Below are 24,003 nucleotides of genomic sequence, written 5' to 3'. Positions count from 1 at the left end.
CAAATAGTTTCTGAAGTCACTGGTATAACTTCTCGGTTGCTACAATACAACAATGCCTTTGATTATTTTCTTTTTCTCTCTTTGAAGTTTGGGGGATTTAAAATTGGTTTTCAGCCTTCAATTGAATGAATTCTTTACTAACCAGTAAAAACTGGTCAGAATAGAGTTACAAACAAGCAATCTGTCCTGGTCTCTCACGAGTTACAGCGAAGAAACTTTACCGAACAAGCAATCACTAAATCTGAAAGTGTACTAGACAAATGTTACAAAATAAAATTTCAGCTTCTAAAACATCCGTGGTTAATGTCTCATTGGTCTCTAACCAAGTGTGACTTAGTGTACAGTTAAATCTAAAATACTGTGGGAAGAATGCTAAAGCACAACCCAAATAATTGTTTCACTATTGCATAACCTACAAGGCGGTTGGTTCTTCTGTAGCAGCAGCATGAAGAAGCTCATCTGGAGTTGCAGCCGGATCCAGGTCCCAACACCTTTCTGGCAAATTCTCGGCTTCCCCCTTCAGCAACCAAGAAGGTACTTGATGAGAAAACCGCAACATCTCTCTTTTGGGTATCCATTTTATGGCACTCTTGTCGGTGTTACTCTGATATACTGTTTTAAATCCAGCCAACTTAACAAGGGGACTAACACAAACACCAAGATCCTCAGAGTAATCATCCAGCACTTCAACCATTTCATACTGATGCCTCACTTCATCTGGAGTAGATCTGTTCCAGTCTGGTGACCAATTTCGATACACAGCCCAAATATCTCCACTTCTGGGATATATGCGGACACAACCCCCTCGACCAGCCTTCTCCTGACTTAGAACATGAGAAAATATGTTAACCTGATCAACAACATCTGAATTAAAGGCCCTGAAATTTCCACAAGATTTGGTAAAACCTGAATCCAGCCAGTTTACTGGGCCAAACTCACTATCAGTTTTGGAACTGAGGTAACTGATGTGAATCTTGAATGGATTGACAGTCACGACCTCACGGATCATACAATACAACCGTGGCATTCCATCTTCTTCATCGTACAGGGCCCATATTTGCTTTGGCCTGAAGCATTCCTCTGACCTATCTTTATCAAAGTCGTGAAAGTCAGAATCTGGGACAGTAATTGAGATTGGACCAGCTTTCCCATTCTCTAGCTGTAGACCAGAAACATTCAGGGCTGTTTTTCTACATGTCTCTCTTTTTACTGGACCAACTTGAGCTTGAGATTTTTCTCTCTCTTTCAGAGCTGCAGATTCTACTTCGGATGACAGCTTCATCTCCTCCAGTTTCTTCCTGATTACTGTCCTGGCTTTCTCAATCAATAATTTTCTTGCATCAAATGCCGGTGCCATGGAACAATGTTTGGTTTGAACTTCAACTGCACAGGAAGGTTTCTGACCGTGTCCAGTGCTATCATTTCCGTTAGACACTATTGCCTCTAGACCACATTTTGAACCCTTTTCTTCGTAGCCATTTCTGAAAGTGCCTCCCACAACAACTTTCTGTTTCTTGTCAGGTCTACTTAGTTTATCTTCCTGTGGTTCACTATAGGAGAATGGTACATCTGAATTTGTATTCACCATGATCTCTGCTACATGATGCCTCTTATCAGCTCCTGTTTTGAGTTTTGGTCTTCCCCTCTTCACATTTCCATTTGCCCGATTGACAGAATCAGCAGGTAAGGTAGTTGATCCGTTTTGATTAACAACTCCAGCAGATCCCCACTGAAATGAAACATTTGGAACGTACTCATATCCATGTCCAGAATGATATCCTGCAACCCCATTCCCATTGAAATAGGGGGCAGTGGTTGGAACATATGAGACACCATCAAATGAATGACTTGCATACCCATTTCCTGGCACATATGACCAAGGACAATATGGAAATGAACCATTTGCCGGGGCCGCCCCAGTTTCGACAGCCACGAAAGTGCCACGGCAGTTCTTACAAGACAGTCTTTTATTCACGTACTTGCGCAGATACTCGTACTGAACCTTACAAGAGGTGCAGATTGTCCAAAAGGTGTCAAGCCCACCGCGAGGGGTTGACAAATTGGAACATTTGTTATAACCTGCAGCCCCTGTAGCATGGGCAGGAGACAGATTCATCTGGTTAGTCCCACCCAACTGCGCATTTCTCTTGAGATCATAAGAACTGCGCATAGCACTATCTGATAGCCAAGTCCAAGCCTCGGAAACAAGCTTAAATGCCTCGTCAGCTCCCACACACTTGTTCTTATCTGGGTGAAGCAACACCGCCAACTTCTTGTATTGTTTCTTCACAGCCTCCTTATCTGCAAAAGGTTTTAATCCAAGAATCGAATAGTAATCTAGCTCACCATTATGTTTGACCTCAGAGGCGATGTAAACTTCAAATGTGGCCACCATTTGCGATATACCCTCTAATCCTGGACAAAGTGTTCTAGCCTTTACAGCATAGTTTTTTGCACCTGCAAAGTCCCTCACAGCAAATCGCTTTTCAGCAATCTCTACCGCTTTAAGTGCTTCCTCCTTGTTCGCTTCCATGTAGGAACAAAACTCACTTCACAACTGAACTCTTGAAACAGAAACTAAGACCCGCCCAACATCTTTTCCAATATCACATATAACCTCGTTTCCATGTCTGCTAACAGTTTTGGAACAAAAAGAATAAGTAAGTATTTTTAATTTTAAAACTAAAATCACTTCCATCTAAGATCCAAATAACACCAACTCAAACATTTTAGTAAAATAAACAAACATAAACACCAACATTAATATAGAACTGACAAGAGAAACCAAGCACAGCCCATCCAGTACGCCCAAATTTTGGAGTAAGAGAAACAGATCGTGACATTTAATGAATTGAAACACAATTTTCAATTTTCCATATACAATTCATAAACGACTAAAGTTCCTAAATCTCTCAATTTCAAAATCAATAACATTAATCAAACGGGAGAGAGGGAGAGATGACCCATCTTTCAATCAGCACCCAATTCAACTAAATTTGACAAAAACCTACAACTTTCGAAGAGATCGAAAACCTAAACCAAAAACCCCCCAAAATCATTACTCATAATTTATTTAAAACCAAAACCCCAGATGCAAAAAAAAAAAACACAATAATTTAAATAATAATAACAACAAAAAACTAACTCAGATTGGAGCGGTAATGGGGTGTTGAAGAAGAGCCAGATCGCCACGTGTAGTTTGAAATTAGAGCAAAATTGAGTGTGAATCTCGCTTGCTGCGCTAAAAACAGGAAAACACAGAACCCGATTTGTATGGACACAGTGGTGTGTGGTAAATGGTAAAGGTGAAGCCTTTGCCACAGAAACAAAAATCGGGAAGAAAGGGCTCGGGTGGCTCTCGGATCCGAAGTGGGTCCGATTCGGCGCAAGGTGGCGGCGATGAATAGGAGCTTCCGACAATCGCCGATCAGAAAGAGAAAGTTGCAAATAAAATAGGAATTATTATAAATAAAATGATGATAATTTTCTGAGCAAGTAAACGCTGTTATTACTGAGGTGGTTGGAACAACCTAACGTGCACCGTAGGTGCGTAATCACTAATGACTGCATGACATATTTATTACTTTATTTTCCCCTTTTTTAGAAAAATCTAATAGTATTATTTTCCTTTATTTCACATTTTTTATATGTTTTATTGCAGCCTAAATTATTAAAAAATTTATATATTTTGCGCAAGTTAGAAGTTAGAGAGTGTGTTCTATAGTTGGTGCGAGGTTGGATGATGATTTGGAGAATTACCAGTGACGGGCATAGGACATCTCGTGAATGCTCCTCATTGGTCATTTTATTTTTTAAAATTACCATTTTTTTCATCAAATAAAATGAAAAATTAATAGAAAATATTATAGAAAAATTATTTAAAACAACCCACCAGCCTGGTGACGCGTGATTTAAGTAATTTATATAAATATATATTATATTAAATTCAAACTTGATTACCACTATGGTAGACTTTAACTACACAATTTAACTCATTAACACTAAATACGTAATTATGCTGTGATAAGTTAATGTATCTATTTTTATCTTTCTTTCTTTTTGTTTTTGGATAGAACATTTTGAGGCATTGTATTTCAGTTGGATTTACGAGCTTGAACTTGAGTTTTGTATGTTTTAGGTTGAGTTGTTCTGACATTGATTTAACGTTGTCGATGTGAAATAAGTTGGACTTAAAAAGAGATGGATTTGGGCTAACGTGGAAGGCCCAATGACATTGGTCGCCGAAAGTTAGAAGGAAATTAATGTAAGCATGGACCAAAAATAACATTAATGAAATGATGTTGAGTACAGAATCAATGGGACAACAGTTGAATCTTGAAAAATCTGGTTGTGCCAAAAATTGAAGTGGTTGGATTGGATGCACACTTTGAGTCAATGATCACAGTCACATGTTTGTTTGTCCACTGTGTTGATTTTGCTTGCTCTGTCTCAATCAATGTAAGAAGGACACTTTGTTTTTCTTTTTCGTATTCTTCAACACTACTCACTCACTGTCACACTGTAAAAAATTATCTTATACTCTGCTCTCAACTCAGGCAATTTTTTATTCACATTCAGTAAATCATTTTTCACCTTCAATAAATCTTATACTTTATTTTAAAATTGTCCTTATTATATTTACAATTTTGTTCCTGTTTCACTTGATTGATAGATTATAAATGTTAATGATAAAACGTATAATTTCATCAAATAAACCAAGAGAACATTCGAAAATAGTATTCCAGAGTGAGGGAAATCTGAATGGAAGAATTAATGGTGATAAGAGTATGTGTTGTATTTAATTAATTATATGGTTATTTCGTATTTATATCTGTTTTTCTTTGACATCTAATATGATATCGCGTTGTTTTTTCCATGATTTATCCGTCAAACATTAAACTTTTATGTCGGATTCCGTACCAGTTTGAGAATAATAAAAAAACATGACAGCTGTTTAAGCTCTGATTTGAAAATGGTGACTAGAAATACCACTTTGTTCTAAATGGATTAATCCAACGAAAAAAGAGATTAGTTAGTTTTCAAATAAAATTCTGATTACTTGTTTTTTTGGATAAAATATGTGTTTATGCTTTGTCAATTGTAATCTTATACTTTGCGTTTGATGTACATCTTATTTTAAATTAAATTCGTACAAGTTTTTTAATTGAATCTTAACTTTAAAGTAATTCATTTCTTTTTGAGGAATTATTGGACATTTAGATAGTTTACTTTAATTTGACTTAGACTTATTTAATAAATAACCCGAAAACATATTTTTTTAACTAAAAAGAGAGTAGGATTTACGCTATTTAAAAAAAAGATTGACTTAAAAAGTAAATTTATATATAAGTAAATAAGAATTATACAGTATTAATGTTTTGATTATGATGTACCTTTTCTACGAAAATGTCTCGAGACTATACTCTTAGTAACTCATAATTACATTCCTTAACCCACTTTACTGCGTTTATATGTTTGTTTATATATATCAAAAAGAGTTACTATATAACAAGCTTTTAAACATTATACTTCAAAATTATGTTAAACTCTTATAAAATTCATACTAACACTTTAAATAGTCTAATGTTACAGTGAACAAATCATGCTCTATGAAAACCCAAACGAACTATATTCATACCTTTATAATAGTTTTATATATTTCAAATGTCATCATAGATTGTGAAACTCATATTAGTTATTAATTAATATCTTGGGAACAAATCCTCACAACAATACACCAGAGTGAGACAAATTGAAAACAAGAAGAAACAAATGTGTAATGAAAGAGAGATTAAAAAAAGTGAAAAGCTTATAGTTTTTGTAAAATCTTGTACAAAAATAACATTATTCCTTTGTTTGTGGAAAAGGCATTTTATTGTGTAAAAGTCAATTATTTCTGGCTTTGTGGCGTACCATAATCACTTCTAAAACGGGCTTAAGCTACCTAATGCCGCGGTGTAATCAAACATTAAATTGAACTTTAATGTAGTTCCGACATTAAAAGGTTTTTTCCACCGAAAATAATTAATTATAATTATTATAATAATAATAATAATATGAATTAAGGAAGCAAGAAGGTTGTAATGAAAATAAATGGAGTGAGTTTGAAACGAAGAAGCTGCATATGAATAAATAAAAGATATGAAAGGAGGAATAATCCACGCTTATTACAAGCATTTTTTTTATTGATATGTCCTAATTCAACTATGATATGAGGAAATTAAGAGATAGAATAAACAAAGAAATTAGTGATATTTTTTAATTTGGTGTATAATAATACCGAAGGCGCAAAAATGAGATGAGATCAGACGTTGATGGTGTTGCAGAGGAACATGAGGGACGATGCGGATGCGTCGCTGGCGATCCTTCCACTTCCGAGCCTCTCGTAGCTGTCAATGCAGAAGAGCGAGAGCGAGAGCTGCACCTCATGCCGAGTCCACACTCGCTTCCTAACTCGCTCCGACTCTCCGAGTCGACTCAGCACCGGTCGCACGCACACCATGTAGAGACGCTTGTAGCCGCCCAAGGCCACCACCACCGCGCGCACCGACGCCGTGGAGACGTGGCGGAAGCAGAGATGCTCCCAGAGAGAGTCGTCGTTGCGCGTGAGGCTGCACCACAGACGACACACGCACGCCGCCACACCCAGCGAGGGTCCGTCGAGTCGTTTCAGGATTTCCCGAAGAATGTCTATGTTGTCGTTTATGAAGAACTTAGACCGTTTCTCTCGCTCTCCCCGGTGCTGCTCCTGCACCATTCTTCCCAGCACCGTTCACACACAAAATCAATTAATGGCACACAAGCACAGCGAGAAGAGAAGAGAAAAAGAAATAGATAGATAGAGAAAGAGAAAGCGAGAAAGCGAGAAAGAGAAAGAGAGAAAGAGAGAGATTTATCTAGCTAGCTAGTGGAAGAGGAAGTGGTGGGTTTAAGAAGAAAGAGTGGCATGTGAAAGGTGAAGCAATGTTGGTGTGGGACACAAACGTTGGATTTCTTCGAATAATACTAGACTCGTAAATTTTGCAAATAAAAACGATGTAGCGAGACATCAGTCATGGAAAAAAAAAAGTGTTAATAAATGGCAATAAGCAAAATGATAAAATAAAAGTATGTGGGGGAATAGGTGGGGTTTTGGATGTGAAAAGAGAGATGTATTTTGACTTTGGGGAAGTAATGAATGAATAAACGTGAAGTTGTGAAGGGTGAGACCGTTTTCATTTGTTACTACGTTGGAGAGTCGTTTGTTGCTGTGGTTGTGGTTGGAGTTGTTGTGTGCATGTAGAGAGAGAGAAGAGGTTGTGTTGTTGTGAGTATCGAGGAGAGAGAAGGGGCCAAAAGAAAGGTCCAAAGCAGAGAACTGGAACCGATGCGGTGCTTTTTTCCTGTTGTTGGTTTTCTATATAGGTTTCGGGGTGAGCAGATTTGGTGTTTGTTGTTTTTGTTGTTGTTTGCATTCTCTCTAAATACCTTGTATCGCTTGAGAACCGTTGCGGATCAGAGAGATAGAGTGTAGAAAAAGAGTTCTCTCTCCCTTTGAATTTTTCGTATGCTTCCTGCTGCCGTTGCTTGAATAGTCACACACTCTACGCAGACGTTTTCTGGTTTTTTCTGGACCAGACTTTGGACCATTTTTCATTTTTCTCTAAACTTTTTATGACATGTTCAAGTCAAGTACTCAAGTCTGAATTTTAGACTTCCCACCACTCTATGGGGCCATCCCTGTTTCGTCACCAATCTATGATCTATTTCTTCACCCTACACCTCTAGATATGGGGTACCTATGCACTACATCCCTTCTATAACTTCCTTGCCTCTATCTTACTATTATTCACTCTTTCATTTCATGCTACAAATAATGAGTGTCTCCATATACATATACAATGACTGATAAGCTGTTTTTGTTAACAAAAACATAGGCTCTAATTTGTCTCTAACATCAAGTTAAATAAAAGATTTTAAATTTAATTTAATTTTAAAAAAATCATCTTTAGTCGACGTTAAATTTTTAATAATTTCGAGTTCGAAAAATCATATAAATGTTGTATCAAAATTGTTCGGGTTAAAGATGAAAGGTTGTTATTATACGGTAACTTCGTACCATCTTTCTTATATTACTTGGTGCGGTAGGAAAGTGTTGAATTACAGTTTTCTTCTTCTTCATGAGTTGAAAATGTGGCAAAAAGTAATACACAAATGTAATTATTTGTTACTATTATTAGCATATACACGACTGCAAAATGGGACAAGACACTGCAATGCATGTGTATGATACCAGTATGCATTAACAGCTGGCAAGTGCGCTGATAAGGTTGAAAACTTTACATTTTAAACTATACAAAACTAAGTACAACATCAAGCCAGAGTTGACTCTCCTTGCCTATTATCGTATAGATAGCATCAGATCTCTGTATATATATTTTTGAAACATAATTTCCCTTTCCAACGCTCCAAGTAAAACTTTGGATTCCATCAGTTTTCAAGATTTGGTTAAATTATCTTTTTCATTTTGACTTATGCCCCGAACTTATTCGACCAAATGTTTCATTCACTTAGTTTAACTATAAAATAAAACCGATAGACTAATGTAGTTTTTAAAGTATAATAATCTTAGTCTGTCTATCACCTTTTCCTAATATTTCGTTCGTAACGATGTTAAGTTTCATATTAAATAAATATATAAAATTAAAAGGTTAAAATTCATTCATTCGTTATCTTAAGATTTTGAGTTAAAAGTTACATCAATTTCTTAAGAAGTTAGACTCCAGTCTAATTGATAGTGTATCGGTGAACATCAACCTCGATATAGACTATCAGACATGATATAAAAATTGATACCATGATTTCCATTTCTTTATTAAATTACTATGACCTAAGAATCATTAATTATATTTTGATTAATCAATGTGGACTGGAAGAAACTGAGAAAGATGCTGTGTTGAGTTGAAGACAAGAAGATGAAGGAGTTTGATTTTCCCCTTGCAATCAAGTTGGCATGCATATGAAGAGTGACAGTGCATTTGGGGAAGCAGAAGTAGAAAAAAGTTTTGGTGATGAAAGGAAAGAGGGTGAATGATGCTTCACCAAATTTGAAAGGAAGCAGTGACTAAAGTTATTTCCTTGGGAGACACAGGAATAGAAAAGAGAGGGTACAGGAAATAGGAGGAAAAAATGATGTGAATTTGAATAGCAACAAAGAAAAAGGTGAGAGGGGTTTTTGTTTGAGATGATGGTGTGAGGCAATGAGTATTGAAATGTCTGATGGGGTTGGATTTTCTCCCACAAAGGCAAAGCACCAAGTCCTTTGAGACAGAAAGCATAAAATATAATATCATCTTGTTAGGAGGCGTGAAATTGACATTTGATTTATTAATTAGGGTTTGTGTAGAGAGAAAGTGGTTCCCACCACACTGCAATTTAGAGAGAGTGTGTCATAAGAGGTTGTTTTTATTGAATTGGACTTGTTCGTTGGACACACTCGAGGGAGGCACTGTTCCCTATTCTTGCTCTTAGCAACTCGATAACTGCAAAACTACAACAAGGAGATGGCTTTAAACTTTGCAACCAACAAATTTTTCACCATTTTTTTTTCACCTCTCTTCTTTCTCCCCCCAACAACTATCCTTTGTACTTTCTTCTTGTAAACTTGTGCCCACATACTCATTAGTCAACTAGCTACTTAAGTTATACTATGTATCTATACGTCAACATGTATATATACCCAATCATCTGTCATAATCTCTTTATGCACAATTTCATTTTTCCACTTATATCCACTGTTTTTTGATCCTCAGAGTTATTGTTGTTGTAGATTATTCAATATCCAATCATGGAATAACTTTCATGGTGGTAAAGATGCTTATCATCAAAAAGTATAAAGAAAAGGGTCAAAATTTATAGTCGCGTCATTTTTTAATCCGGCTGATCTTGTTTGTTTGGTTAGAGAAAACAAAAACAGAGGTGGTGCTGTCATGGTGAAGTGCTGCTCATCTCATTAAATTTAAGTATCATTCCTATATAATTTAACGAATTATACATAGAGGGATAGTTTTTATATTGTTAAGTAATTGAAGGATTATATATTTTTGTGTTTGCATTATAAATTTTGATACAATATTGTTTTCGGACTTTAAAAATAAATATACATTGTCTTTCTAATTTAACAGTTTTAAATTTTTTAACTTATCAAATAAAGTTTTAAATCGACACTTAAGTCGTTTATATCATTTAATAACTTAAATGACAATCTGAAATATTATTTTACATTTAAATAACTATATTCATTCATTTTTAAAGTTTTTAAATTAAAATGTATTAAAATTTGAGGCAAACAAATTTTAATTTTACGTTTAAATTTAAAAACTAAAAATATATTTAATTCTTAATTAAAAAACATCTTATATACAATAAGAACACATCATAATTAGATTGAGAACCTCTCAACAAGGATCAAAAGCAAATACACAAAACAATTTTGACTATATCTTAATGTCCAAATAAGATGTTTAAATATTGACACATACTAAAGGATTAAACAGCTAAACATAATTAACTTACTAATAAAACCAATTAAAGGTGATTAAAGTTCAATTAGACTCAAGTAAAAGTAAAAATTCACTATACATACTACTAATAAAACCATTTAAATGTGATTCAGCTTTCATTAGATCCAAGTAAAGGTAAATCCACTGCAGATGATATAAATATGCAACTCAAGTAAAGTATGTGAGATTTTTATAAATAACATTTATTACAATGTAACTTTAGTGCTGAAATGTCTTTTACTTATATCTTACCAATAACCTAGAAAACTCAGAACATCCACGGTCGCTAATATTTAAAGAAAAACGTAGAGAGCGAAAATTAAGAAACATACTCGAGTTTGCAGTAAGATTTTTTATTTTTTTCCATCAAGCAAGATAGATTATTTTTACTAATGCAACTTTTAGAAAAAAAAAAAAGTAAGTCGTTCCTCTTTTTTACTCTAATTCTTACTAAATGCCAAGAGCATTTATGAGTGTCCAGAATTACCAGAAATTATTATATCATAGAATGTCAAAAACACTCGTTTAGTAACTTCAGAAAGAAAGTACACAAACCTGGTAAAAGACAAAAAAGCAAAGATCGCCACTGGATATCATGCCCAATTCGCTCAAGAAAAAGTACATCCAATTGGGTGTACTGGTCTCATATTTTTTTCTCTCTGTCTAAAAGAAAAGGTGTTGTGGTGATTAATTAATGGCGCATGAACAGTAACATCATCGTAGGTTACATAATTAATTAAAGTGTTTTGACAGAACAATGATTTGTGATCTCCAAATTAGCACAAGTATGTTGTGATAAAAGCTTTAAACAACATCCACAAAAGAAACAAACAAGGAAGTAAAAGGTAAACAGAAAGATAGAGAGGGAAAGCAAACAATGCAATGACAGCCAGGGAGAGGGAGGTTCTAAATCAACGCTATCTGCTAACTACTCTCTTAGCTACAAGTGGGTAACTGTGGAATCTCATGTTTATTTTCAAAGTTTAGCTAATATGGCTTGTGTTTTTCTTCTTGTGTCTTTTCTTCAACCCTAATTTATTGCTCATTATTCCTTATATCAAGGAGATCAGAGCAAGAAACTTCCTCAATCTTCACACTAAATTCCTATAACTTCACAAATCTCACATTACATGTCTTTCTGACAAGGCATCTTCAAAACAGTGATGTTAGGCATAAAAACAAATGACTATGTGGTTCACAGCATGCCAACAACTAATAACAAGCACAGGGGAAGAAGTTACTATTGCTGGATCCAAAATTAAACTTTGTTAACCATAAAGTAATAACAGAGTTCCACAGTTAAACTTAGCATTTCCAAGCTCTATAAAAGCTACTCGTTCTGCATTGCATCTGCTCATTGCACACTGTGCAGGTTTTGTGGCAGTTTTAACTTTAAGCATCAATGTTGAAGGTGGTGGAAAGTGCTCAAATAACTTGTGTGAATAAAATCTGCACCATCAGAAGGTGCAGTGCCATGACATTACTTGCTGAATAAAAATTGTGTAGGTAAGGCTTGATGCTAGGAGCTAGGTTAGCCCAACTATACATAGGAAAATACATTTTTTTAAGTATTTTGATATAATACAGGTGTCTTTTTTTATTAATTTTATCATTTTTTTCACTAATTCATTATTTTTTTATTATTATATTGACTTACTATAAATTCAATGAAAAAAATTATACATGCAAAATATTGTCAAAAAAAATCTGAATTAGGTTATCATTGTCTATGCATTTATGCGTGTTTCCGTTTCAGTATATGACTCTTTAAAAAGACTGTGTTTTCAAAATGCATCTTATGAAAAAAATTATTAAAAAGTATATATTTAGTAAAATATTATTTTTTATGTTTGTATTAATCTTTTAACTGCAAACTCATTTATCAATATTTAATAATTTGGAAATAAAACGACTAATTCAGTTAATGTAGCCTGTAAAAAAAATTATTTAAGGTAATATTTAAGTTTTCTTTTTTTTGGAAAACAACGACCATTATAGAAAGGCTTTAATATACTCTATGGTTCATAAGTGTATATGGAAAACATTTTGGCTCTTGAATTAATTATCGTACACTTGAATGAAAATTTATTTTCTCTTTAAGACAAACTTATTTTAGATTTTATGCTATCTTTCTTGTTATTTTTTATTTTAATCTTTTATAAATATCACTTCAAATTCTGGCCTTTAGGTTATACTATTATATATAATAATTAGTAGTAGTAGTAATATACGAAAAAATCTTGCAATGGTGAGATTTACAAAAGTACTCAGGTAAATTGGACCAGAGAACGTATTTAGATTAGAATAAATCTTAAGACTCAAAAGGTTTACAAAAGTACTTAATATTATTCGTGGTAAGTGTAACATCCCAATAAATAGTAATTACCATTAATCAGAACTAATCACATTTACAGAAAATACAGTGCAGTTTTAAACTAAATAACAGCTGCTCCAAAAGAAAACAGCACGTATAAAAATAAACAGTACTGTACAGTTCATTACAGCAGATGCTCACCATTTAAAACTGAACTTGCAGCACTTTACAGTGTTCAGAAACTCATCAAAATATAACACAGTTCAGTATTTACAATTCTGCAAAACTATATACAGAACTGTCGAAATACAGTTTAGAACTAAATCCTAAAACTGCTACGGAATGAGCCTCTACTGCTCAGCTTTAACTTCAACTTCTACGAGGTTGGCATCCTCCAAATTTTCTTCTTCCAGCATAGATTCAAGGGGTGCCTCACCATCTGCTCACATCCACAACGGATGATCATTGCATTGACAAGACGGACATACAAAACAGTAGACAACACAAGGAATGTGCAAGGGTAAGCTTAGGTAATTTAATTCAACACAATCAACATAATTTAACATATAAAATCAGTCATACAATTCATGCAATATTAAACACATATCCACGCATACAGTGACTCATCCAAATTCTCATAATTAAAGACTGTCCGGACTGTATGATCCATGTATCTACAGGCGTTCTTGCACCCGGGTGATGTAGTAACTGGGATACCCTCAACAGCTGCCACCCGAGGTTAACCCTTATCAGCCCAAGTACTATAAGGACTAGTGCCTCCTGCCATTCCCACGCATGAACTACTCTCCTCTACATGAGGATGAGCAATCACGGAATATCAGGATGAACAGCCATCAGTAGCTTAATCCATGGTCATACTACACTACTTCTCATATTCACATCATGGAGACGTTCCTCCTTGGAACGCTCATTCACAATCCAAATCTCATAATTCCATTCAAATCACCATTTGTACATATTCACAATTTCTCTTATTCAGATTCGCATTCTGTATTCCACTCTCTTAATTTAAATACAAGTTACTCTTTAATAGATCACAACGACTGTATTACAGTGCACTGTAGTCCCGTTTCTGAACAAAAGAAACGAATCTGTATCCATTTACGTGAGTTAAGAACACTTAAGAATTTATTTGAGATTGAATCAAAAAGATCTGAATAATACTTAGAATAATTCTAAGTATAATACTGGAGATTGAATAAAAAGGATAAGTATAATTTAGATATATTTCAATAGATAACCAGAATACGAAAGAAATTCAGATATGAACACTGTCATAAAAAAAACCGAACGTTAAATAAGAATTTGAACGAACACCATATACGTTCGCTCACGAGTCCAGGATAGGACGAGCGTTCAGTTATAAAACCGAACACTGCTTAGGACGAACGCCAGTCAATGACCGAGCATCAACTAAAACTAACGCGCATGGAAATGAACGCGCATGGGAACGAACGTTCAGTATCAGACCGAACGCTAACTAGAACGAACGCTCAATCTAAGATCGAGAGTTCCTTTGGGCGAACGCTCAATATAATACTAAGCGCCACTTATGACGAACGCTGGTGAACAAAACCGAACGTACTATTACCCTTCAATTTAATTTTTTAAATGGTTGGACACGCTAAGTTGAGCCGAACGCTCAAACCTAACTCTTGACACAAATAACGCTCGTTCTCGATCCGAATCCTCTCCAAATGAAAGAATTCTTACTCTAAGTTATTGTCCAGTGAAACCGAACGGTATAAGACCGTTCGATGACGAGCGTACACCATCAATCAGAGAAGACCAGACTTTCCAGATTTTCAAACACGAGAATTTCACAGTTTTACATACGATTCATAACTTAGAATTTATCTTTAACATAACTCTCATGCATTCCAAAATTCATATTATCAATCCATAAATACAGAGTCTTCCATCTTCCAGTTTCAAACATATCATATCAACATACAGTTCAGATCATAATCATTCCAAATTAGGCAGAATCAATCACATTACAACTCATACCTTTCATTTACTGCATTATTTCATACAACATTCCTGATATACATCCATTTCAATTCTGCTTCATCACACATATTCAAAATTCGCATAATGCATACATTTCAGACATCCATCACAATTCATTACTGTCATACAGATCAAACATATATTAAATTAAATTACTAAAGCTTCCCTTACCTGTTACTGCAGTGTACTTCCAATTGCTTAGAATTTTACTCTTACACTCACAGCTTTCTATCCAGGAATTCACTCAACCAATTCCACTAAATCTGATACACCAGAATCACAACAGATCAGATTTCTAATCATGCATGCAACCAGAATTTTGGTTCGCATGAACTAAATGGACAATTATGCAGAATGAGAACTTACCAGTTCAGTTCTCAGTTCTGTTCGGATCAAATTGATGCTCACGGTGCAGTGAAGGTGTCTACGGTCTCTGAAATTAGATCAGAGGAGTTGATAGTGAGGTATTTTAGAGAGAAGATGAAAGAGTGCAGGGAAATACAGAGAAGATGAGAAATCAGAATTCGAGAGAAAGAAGAAGATTGCATGAAAGGAAGAGAAGAGTTTTCAGAGAAATTATTTTCTCTCCCTCGTCAAACGGTTGAGCAGTTACTCACTGCCACCTGGTCTCCACTACAGCTTTTAGAAGCTTCCAAAGTGACATATGGCATTCAGTGCATGCAGAGAGAAAGAGAGTGGAATTTTGACGTGGCAAGGTGAATTAAAACAGTGATTATAGGATGGATTTAAGTGTGTTAATTATCAGGTTCTCACATTCCCCCTTACTACAAAAATTTTCGTCCTCGAAAATTCTAAAACTTACCAGAGAATAGGTGCGGATACAATTCTCTCACAGCCTCTTCAACCTCCCATGTTGAGTCACCAGTCTTTGCATTCCACACCACTTTCACGAGACTAACATCCTTTCCTTTGTAAAGTCTGGTGCGGCTGTCTTCAATGCAGACTGGTTGCATCTCCAGTGTTCTATCTGGCCGAAGTTGGATATCTTCTAACTCCAATACGTGTGATGGATCCGCTATATATTTGCGGAGTTGAGAGACATGAAAGACTGGATGAAGGTTGGACAGTTGAGGTGGTAACGCCAGTTCATACGCCACTGCTCCAATCCTCTTCAGAATTTGATAAGGTCCAACGTACTTGGGAGAAAGCTTCTTTGGACGAAGGACTCTTCCCACACCAGTGATTGGATTCAACCTCAGAAACACGTGATCTCCAGCAGTGAATTCTAAGGGTCTTCTTCTCTTATCTGCATACGATTTCTGCCTGCTTTGAGAAGTCTTCAAACGCTCTTGGATCAGTTTCACTTTCTCTGTTGTTTGCTGGATTAATTCTGGTCCAGTGACTGCAGTTTCACCTTCTTGGAACCAACACAAAGGAGTTCTACACTTTCTTCCATAAAGAGCTTCAAACGGTGCCATTCCTATGCTTGCTTGATAACTGTTATTGTATGTGAATTCAACAAGCGGCAGAACTTCATCCCATACTCCCATATGATCTATAACACACGTCCTCAACAAGTCTTCAAGAGTTTGGATGGTTCGCTCGGATTGGCCATCCGTCTGAGGGTGATAAGCAGAACTCATCTGCAGTTTGCTTCCCAATTCTCCTTGCAGTGACTGCCAAAAACGAGATGTGAATCTCGTGTCTCTATCTGATATAATGCTTGAAGGAACTCCATGCAGTCTAACAATCTCCTTCACGTATAGCTTAGCCAAATTTGTCATAGACATCTTCAAATTAACAGCCAGGAAGTGAGCGCTCTTAGTCAATCTGTCCACAATCACCCAAATTGAATCATGGTTTCGGACTGTACGTGGCAGATGAGTCACGAAATCCATAGAGATGCTATCCCACTTCCATTCTGGAATTTCCAAAGGCTGCAACAATCCTCCTGGTCTTTGGTGTTCAGCTTTGGCTCTTTGACAAGTTAAGCAAGAGGACACAAAACGTGCAATGTCACTCTTCATACCAGGCCACCAGAATGACAAACGAAGGTCTTGGTACATCTTAGTCATGCCAGGATGCATGCTAAGACGGCTGTGATGTGCTTCCTCCAATATGATTCTCTTCAGCTCGCCATCATTAGGGACACACGTCCTTCCCCGGTAACGCAACATACCGTCTGTTCCTGCATTGAAATCCTTATCTTTACTCAAACTGAGCGCGCTTAATATCTTCACCAGTTCTTCATCCTCACGTTGCTTCTTCCAGATTTGGTCAAATACATCACTGGAAATTCTGAGATTACAGCATCTGATAACATCCGTTCCCAAGTCAAACTGCAATCTTAGATCTCTAAAGCTTTCCACCAAATTCAGCTCCTTCACCATCATTGCAGAGACCCTTACGGCTTTCCTACTCAATGCATCAGCCACCACATTTGCTTTTCCAGGATGATACAGTAATTCAAATTCGTAATCCTTCAAGAATTCAAGCCACCTCCTTTGCCTCATATTCAACTCCTTTTGATCAAAGAGGTACTTGAGACTCTTGTGATCACTAAATACTTGAAACGTTGCACCATACAGATAATGCCTCCAGATTTTTAACGCAAACACCACTGCTGCCAGCTCCAAGTCGTGTGTGGGGTAATTCTTCTCATGAACTTTCAACTGCCTGGAAGCGTACGCCACTGCCTTTCTTTCCTGCATCAGTACACAGCCCAAACCTTGATATGATGCATCACAATACACTTCAAAAGGTTTGGCTGTGTCTGGAATGACCAACACAGGAGCGCTTGTTAATTTCTTCTTCAATTCCTGGAAGCTCTCCTCACATTTATCTGTCCAAGCAAACGGCTGGTCCTTCCTGGTGAGGTAAGTCAGAGGGGCTACTATCTTAGAAAATCCCTCAATGAACCTCCTATAGTAGCCAGCGAGTCCCACAAAACTCCTAACCTCCGTGACTGAACGTGGACTCTCCCAATCCAGCACTGCCTTCACCTTGGCTGGATCCACTGCAATGCCGCCAGCAGAAACAACATGCCCCAAAAACTGGATCTCTTTCATCCAGAATTCACACTTTGAACGCTTGGCATACAGCTCCTTCTCCCTCAACACGCTCAAGACAATCCTCAAGTGGTCTTCATGCTCTTCCAAGCTCTTGGAATATATGAGGATGTCATCAATAAACACCACAACAAATTTATCCAGGTACGGTCTAAAAATTCTGTTCATATAATCCATGAAGATTGCAGGTGCGTTTGTCACTCCAAAGGGCATCACCACATACTCATAATGGCCATAACGAGACCGAAATGCAGTCTTCTGAATGTCCTCCTCTTTCACTCTAATTTGATGATAGCCCGAACGTAAATCAATCTTAGAAAATACACAGGCACCATGCAACTGGTCCAGCAGGTCATCAATCCTTGGAAGAGGATACTTGTTCTTGATGGTCAGCTTATTAAGTTGTCTATAATCAATGCATAGCCGTGAGCTGCCATCCTTCTTCTTTACCAACAATACAGGCGCTCCCCAAGGAGAAGCACTTGGACGGATGAACCTCTTGTCCATTAATTCTTCAATTTGCTTCTTGAGTTCTACTAATTCAGCTGGTGCCATTCTGTAAGGTTGGACCGAGATGGGTGCAGCAGTGGTCACTAAATCAATCGTGAATTCTACCTCACGAATGGGAGGTAAACCAGGTACTTCATCCGGAAAAACATCTGAAAACTCATCCACTACTGTTCTCCCTCCACTGTTATCAACATCAGATGAACGCCCCATCTCATTGTCTTCATATGTCATGATAAGGAAACAGCTTGCTCCTTCCATGATGTCCTCCTTTAACTGCCCAAGAGTGATTGACAGTTCTTCATCTTCTTCAGCTGGAAAGAATAATTCCTTCTTCCCACAGTCAATGAGGATCCGATTGGTAGCCAACCAATCCATCCCAAAATTACTTCTAAGTCTTGAAGGGGTAGGCAAATGAGATTAACTTTATATCTACGCCCCTCAACTTCTATAGGACATCTTACACAAACTGTAGATGTCTTGATCCCACCAGCCGCTGGGGTTGACACCACCAGATCGAACTGTAATTCGCTCTCCACTAGCCCCAACTTCTCAACACACGCCTTCGAGATGAAGGAGTGAGTCGCCCCCGAATCATACAATACACCACACGGCTTTCCAAACAGTAAACAAGTACTGGTGATAAGGGTACCTGAGCGAGCAGCTTCAGCACCAGTAATAGCGTACACCCTTCCTGTTGCTTGTGCACGTCCACCTCTACCTTGTTGAGTTCTTCCAGCATTTGGAGGTCTCATTACCGCACGGCCTCCCACATTACACTCCTGATCTGAATGTCCATTTCTCCCACATTTGTTGCAGCGTTTAATTCCAGCCAGTTGAGGACAAACCCATCTCAAATGTGGTCCTCCACACTGATAGCACGTCACAGTCCTTGACTGTCCAGTTTGGCCAACCGGAACCAAGGCCTGTGATCCACCAGATGACTGAGTTGGACGAACGTATGGGGATCTTCTTAAGTTCAGTGGGTTTCTGGATGCAACCTGCCCCCTGTTCAACTGCTGCTTCTTCTGTTGCTCGGCCTCAGCAACGTTCTTCTCCAATACCTTTGCTCTTTCAACCATGGCAGGGAAAGATCTGATACATAAGCAGGATATTAACACCTTCAAATCACTCCTCAGCCCATTTTCAAATTTCCTGCACTGCCATTCTTCACTGGTTGCCATGGTATTAAAACGGACAAGATGTTTGAATTTGTTGGTGTATTCTGAGACGGACATACTGCCTTGCACCAATTGAAGGAACTCCACCTCCTTAGCAAAACGCACACTGTCTGGGAAATATTCTTCATAGAATTTAGTTCTGAAAACCTCCCAGGAAATTGGACTTTGAGCTTCTGTCAACAATATCTTCACACTTGACCACCAATGGCTAGCTTCTCCCGTCAACAAATACTCTGTGAATGCCAAACGGTTTTCATTTGGACATCTCTTGGCCTCATAAATCCGCTCCATATCTCTAAGCCACTGATCCGCTTCATCTGGAAGTCCTTTCCCATTAAACTTGGCAGGATGGTGCTGTAAGAAGCTTTCCAAACTCCATTCTGCATGGGGTGCAGCATTAGAGGAGGAGGCTCCTGGTGTGCCTCGGCCAGCTGCCAAGATGTCCATTAGTTGCCTTTGCGTTGCTTCTGAGTGAACACGAGAAGCCTCCATACTTTGCATTGCTTCCTGGTTTTGCCTCATCAAGGCAGCGTTCTGCTCAACCAAAGTTGTGTTTTGTTGTTGAAGTCTGTCTATGACTGCCTCCAACACACGGGCACTAATTGGTGCATCAGATTCATTCGGCTGAGGTGGGGGAGGAAGTCTAGGAGCCATTCGTTTTCTGGATCAGAGAAAACGTACGTTAGCTATGTTCAAGAGTTAAAAATTAATAACTCATCAAACACATATCAAGCACACAACGAAAAGCACAGTGCACTCATACCCTATATGTCCATAAAAGAACAAAACTGCTCTGATACCAATAAATGTAACATCCCAATAAATAGTAATTACCATTAATCAGAACTAATCACATTTACAGAAAATACAGTGCAGTTTTAAACTAAATAACAGCTGCTCCAAAAGAAAACAGCACGTATAAAAATAAACAGTACTGTACAGTTCATTACAGCAGATGCTCACCATTTAAAACTGAACTTGCAGCACTTTACAGTGTTCAGAAACTCATCAAAATATAACACAGTTCAGTATTTACAATTCTGCAAAACTATATACAGAACTGTCGAAATACAGTTTAGAACTAAATCCTAAAACTGCTACGGAATGAGCCTCTACTGCTCAGCTTTAACTTCAACTTCTACGAGGTTGGCATCCTCCAAATTTTCTTCTTCCAGCATAGATTCAAGGGGTGCCTCACCATCTGCTCACATCCACAACGGATGATCATTGCATTGACAAGACGGACATACAAAACAGTAGACAACACAAGGAATGTGCAAGGGTAAGCTTAGGTAATTTAATTCAACACAATCAACATAATTTAACATATAAAATCAGTCATACAATTCATGCAATATTAAACACATATCCACGCATACAGTGACTCATCCAAATTCTCATAATTAAAGACTGTCCGGACTGTATGATCCATGTATCTACAGGCGTTCTTGCACCCGGGTGATGTAGTAACTGGGATACCCTCAACAGCTGCCACCCGAGGTTAACCCTTATCAGCCCAAGTACTATAAGGACTAGTGCCTCCTGCCATTCCCACGCATGAACTACTCTCCTCTACATGAGGATGAGCAATCACGGAATATCAGGATGAACAGCCATCAGTAGCTTAATCCATGGTCATACTACACTACTTCTCATATTCACATCATGGAGACGTTCCTCCTTGGAACGCTCATTCACAATCCAAATCTCATAATTCCATTCAAATCACCATTTGTACATATTCACAATTTCTCTTATTCAGATTCGCATTCTGTATTCCACTCTCTTAATTTAAATACAAGTTACTCTTTAATAGATCACAACGACTGTATTACAGTGCACTGTAGTCCCGTTTCTGAACAAAAGAAACGAATCTGTATCCATTTACGTGAGTTAAGAACACTTAAGAATTTATTTGAGATTGAATCAAAAAGATCTGAATAATACTTAGAATAATTCTAAGTATAATACTGGAGATTGAATAAAAAGGATAAGTATAATTTAGATATATTTCAATAGATAACCAGAATACGAAAGAAATTCAGATATGAACACTGTCATAAAAAAAACCGAACGTTAAATAAGAATTTGAACGAACACCATATACGTTCGCTCACGAGTCCAGGATAGGACGAGCGTTCAGTTATAAAACCGAACACTGCTTAGGACGAACGCCAGTCAATGACCGAGCATCAACTAAAACTAACGCGCATGGAAATGAACGCGCATGGGAACGAACGTTCAGTATCAGACCGAACGCTAACTAGAACGAACGCTCAATCTAAGATCGAGAGTTCCTTTGGGCGAACGCTCAATATAATACTAAGCGCCACTTATGACGAACGCTGGTGAACAAAACCGAACGTACTATTACCCTTCAATTTAATTTTTTAAATGGTTGGACACGCTAAGTTGAGCCGAACGCTCAAACCTAACTCTTGACACAAATAACGCTCGTTCTCGATCCGAATCCTCTCCAAATGAAAGAATTCTTACTCTAAGTTATTGTCCAGTGAAACCGAACGGTATAAGACCGTTCGATGACGAGCGTACACCATCAATCAGAGAAGACCAGACTTTCCAGATTTTCAAACACGAGAATTTCACAGTTTTACATACGATTCATAACTTAGAATTTATCTTTAACATAACTCTCATGCATTCCAAAATTCATATTATCAATCCATAAATACAGAGTCTTCCATCTTCCAGTTTCAAACATATCATATCAACATACAGTTCAGATCATAATCATTCCAAATTAGGCAGAATCAATCACATTACAACTCATACCTTTCATTTACTGCATTATTTCATACAACATTCCTGATATACATCCATTTCAATTCTGCTTCATCACACATATTCAAAATTCGCATAATGCATACATTTCAGACATCCATCACAATTCATTACTGTCATACAGATCAAACATATATTAAATTAAATTACTAAAGCTTCCCTTACCTGTTACTGCAGTGTACTTCCAATTGCTTAGAATTTTACTCTTACACTCACAGCTTTCTATCCAGGAATTCACTCAACCAATTCCACTAAATCTGATACACCAGAATCACAACAGATCAGATTTCTAATCATGCATGCAACCAGAATTTTGGTTCGCATGAACTAAATGGACAATTATGCAGAATGAGAACTTACCAGTTCAGTTCTCAGTTCTGTTCGGATCAAATTGATGCTCACGGTGCAGTGAAGGTGTCTACGGTCTCTGAAATTAGATCAGAGGAGTTGATAGTGAGGTATTTTAGAGAGAAGATGAAAGAGTGCAGGGAAATACAGAGAAGATGAGAAATCAGAATTCGAGAGAAAGAAGAAGATTGCATGAAAGGAAGAGAAGAGTTTTCAGAGAAATTATTTTCTCTCCCTTGTCAAACGGTTGAGCAGTTACTCACTGCCACCTGGTCTCCACTACAGCTTTTAGAAGCTTCCAAAGTGACATATGGCATTCAGTGCATGCAGAGAGAAAGAGAGTGGAATTTTGACGTGGCAAGGTGAATTAAAACAGTGATTATAGGATGGATTTAAGTGTGTTAATTATCAGGTTCTCACAGTAAGATTCTCACATCAATAATGAAATCGATATCATCAATAATATATAAAACCCAACTCATCAACATGATTAAATTAAGTTCGATTTTTTAAGGTTATAAATAATACTTAACAGTGAGTGAGTTGTACTCATTGGAATCCATCAAACAACTTAGTATAACTACATTTTTATTTTGTTATTAGTTGAAACGAGTAATAAGTTCATACATTAAAAAAAAATTCAACTATCTAATAAATATATAACAAAAATACTAGTCATTTAATAATTTTATATTTAATTGCATAAATATTGTTTAAAATTAAATATAGAAGGAGTATAGTTTAATTGATATAATTTGAATTTATTTATATTCTTACTCTTTTATCTTTGTAATGTTTTTTTTTATAATTGATTACATGTAGAACTGTGAACTTAATTTATAACTCATCAATCTCAGCTCGCAAATAAATACTTTTAATTGGTTGAAAAAAGTTTAAATTCTTAAAATTATTATGTAAATTTATTTATGATTAATGTTTAAGTAAATTTAAATTTAGAATTTAAGTAATTTTGAGTTACTGTAACATTAAAATAATAGTTCATTACAAAAACTAAAAAATAAAGCATAACCACTATTTGAATTTTTTTTTTCAAAATATAATTGATTTATTTATATAGTTATTAAAAAATAACGTTTATTTCCCTAAACTAAACTGTAGTTTTCTATTTTATATATATAAGCTTATATCATTAGTATGATATGTGATCATCTATTAACTTTTTTATGATATTTACATAATATTGATTTCTTTAATTGTAAACTTAACTTACATAATAACTAAAAATA

At 36.5% G+C, this 24,003-nt stretch overlaps 2 protein-coding genes across 2 annotated transcripts; both read right to left on the bottom strand.

The window, feature by feature from the left end:
- Window positions 1-216: 216 nt before the first annotated feature.
- Window positions 217-3,540, bottom strand: LOC148204738 (uncharacterized). The gene is made up of 2 exons (XM_088096595.1): window positions 3,146-3,540; window positions 217-2,630 (listed from the first exon to the last, which is right to left on the bottom strand). Exon 2 carries the CDS (start codon window positions 2,531-2,533, stop codon window positions 413-415), a length of 2,121 nt encoding a protein of 706 aa, XP_087952721.1. The 5' UTR covers window positions 2,534-2,630; window positions 3,146-3,540; the 3' UTR covers window positions 217-412.
- Window positions 3,541-6,099: 2,559 nt separating this feature from the next.
- On the bottom strand, window positions 6,100-7,612 carry LOC148204737 (F-box protein SNE-like). Its single transcript, XM_088104184.1, has one exon. It carries the CDS (start codon window positions 6,755-6,757, stop codon window positions 6,305-6,307), a length of 453 nt encoding a protein of 150 aa, XP_087960310.1. The 5' UTR covers window positions 6,758-7,612; the 3' UTR covers window positions 6,100-6,304.
- Window positions 7,613-24,003: the final 16,391 nt, after the last annotated feature.

This window comes from Vigna umbellata, chromosome 1 (assembly GCF_029865625.1).
Source record: "Vigna umbellata cultivar VRB3 chromosome 1, Vumbellata_1.0, whole genome shotgun sequence".
Taxonomy (NCBI): Eukaryota; Viridiplantae; Streptophyta; class Magnoliopsida; order Fabales; family Fabaceae; genus Vigna; species Vigna umbellata.
Note: the sequence above shows the minus strand (reverse complement) of the source record. Positions and strands in the feature narration are given on the sequence as shown.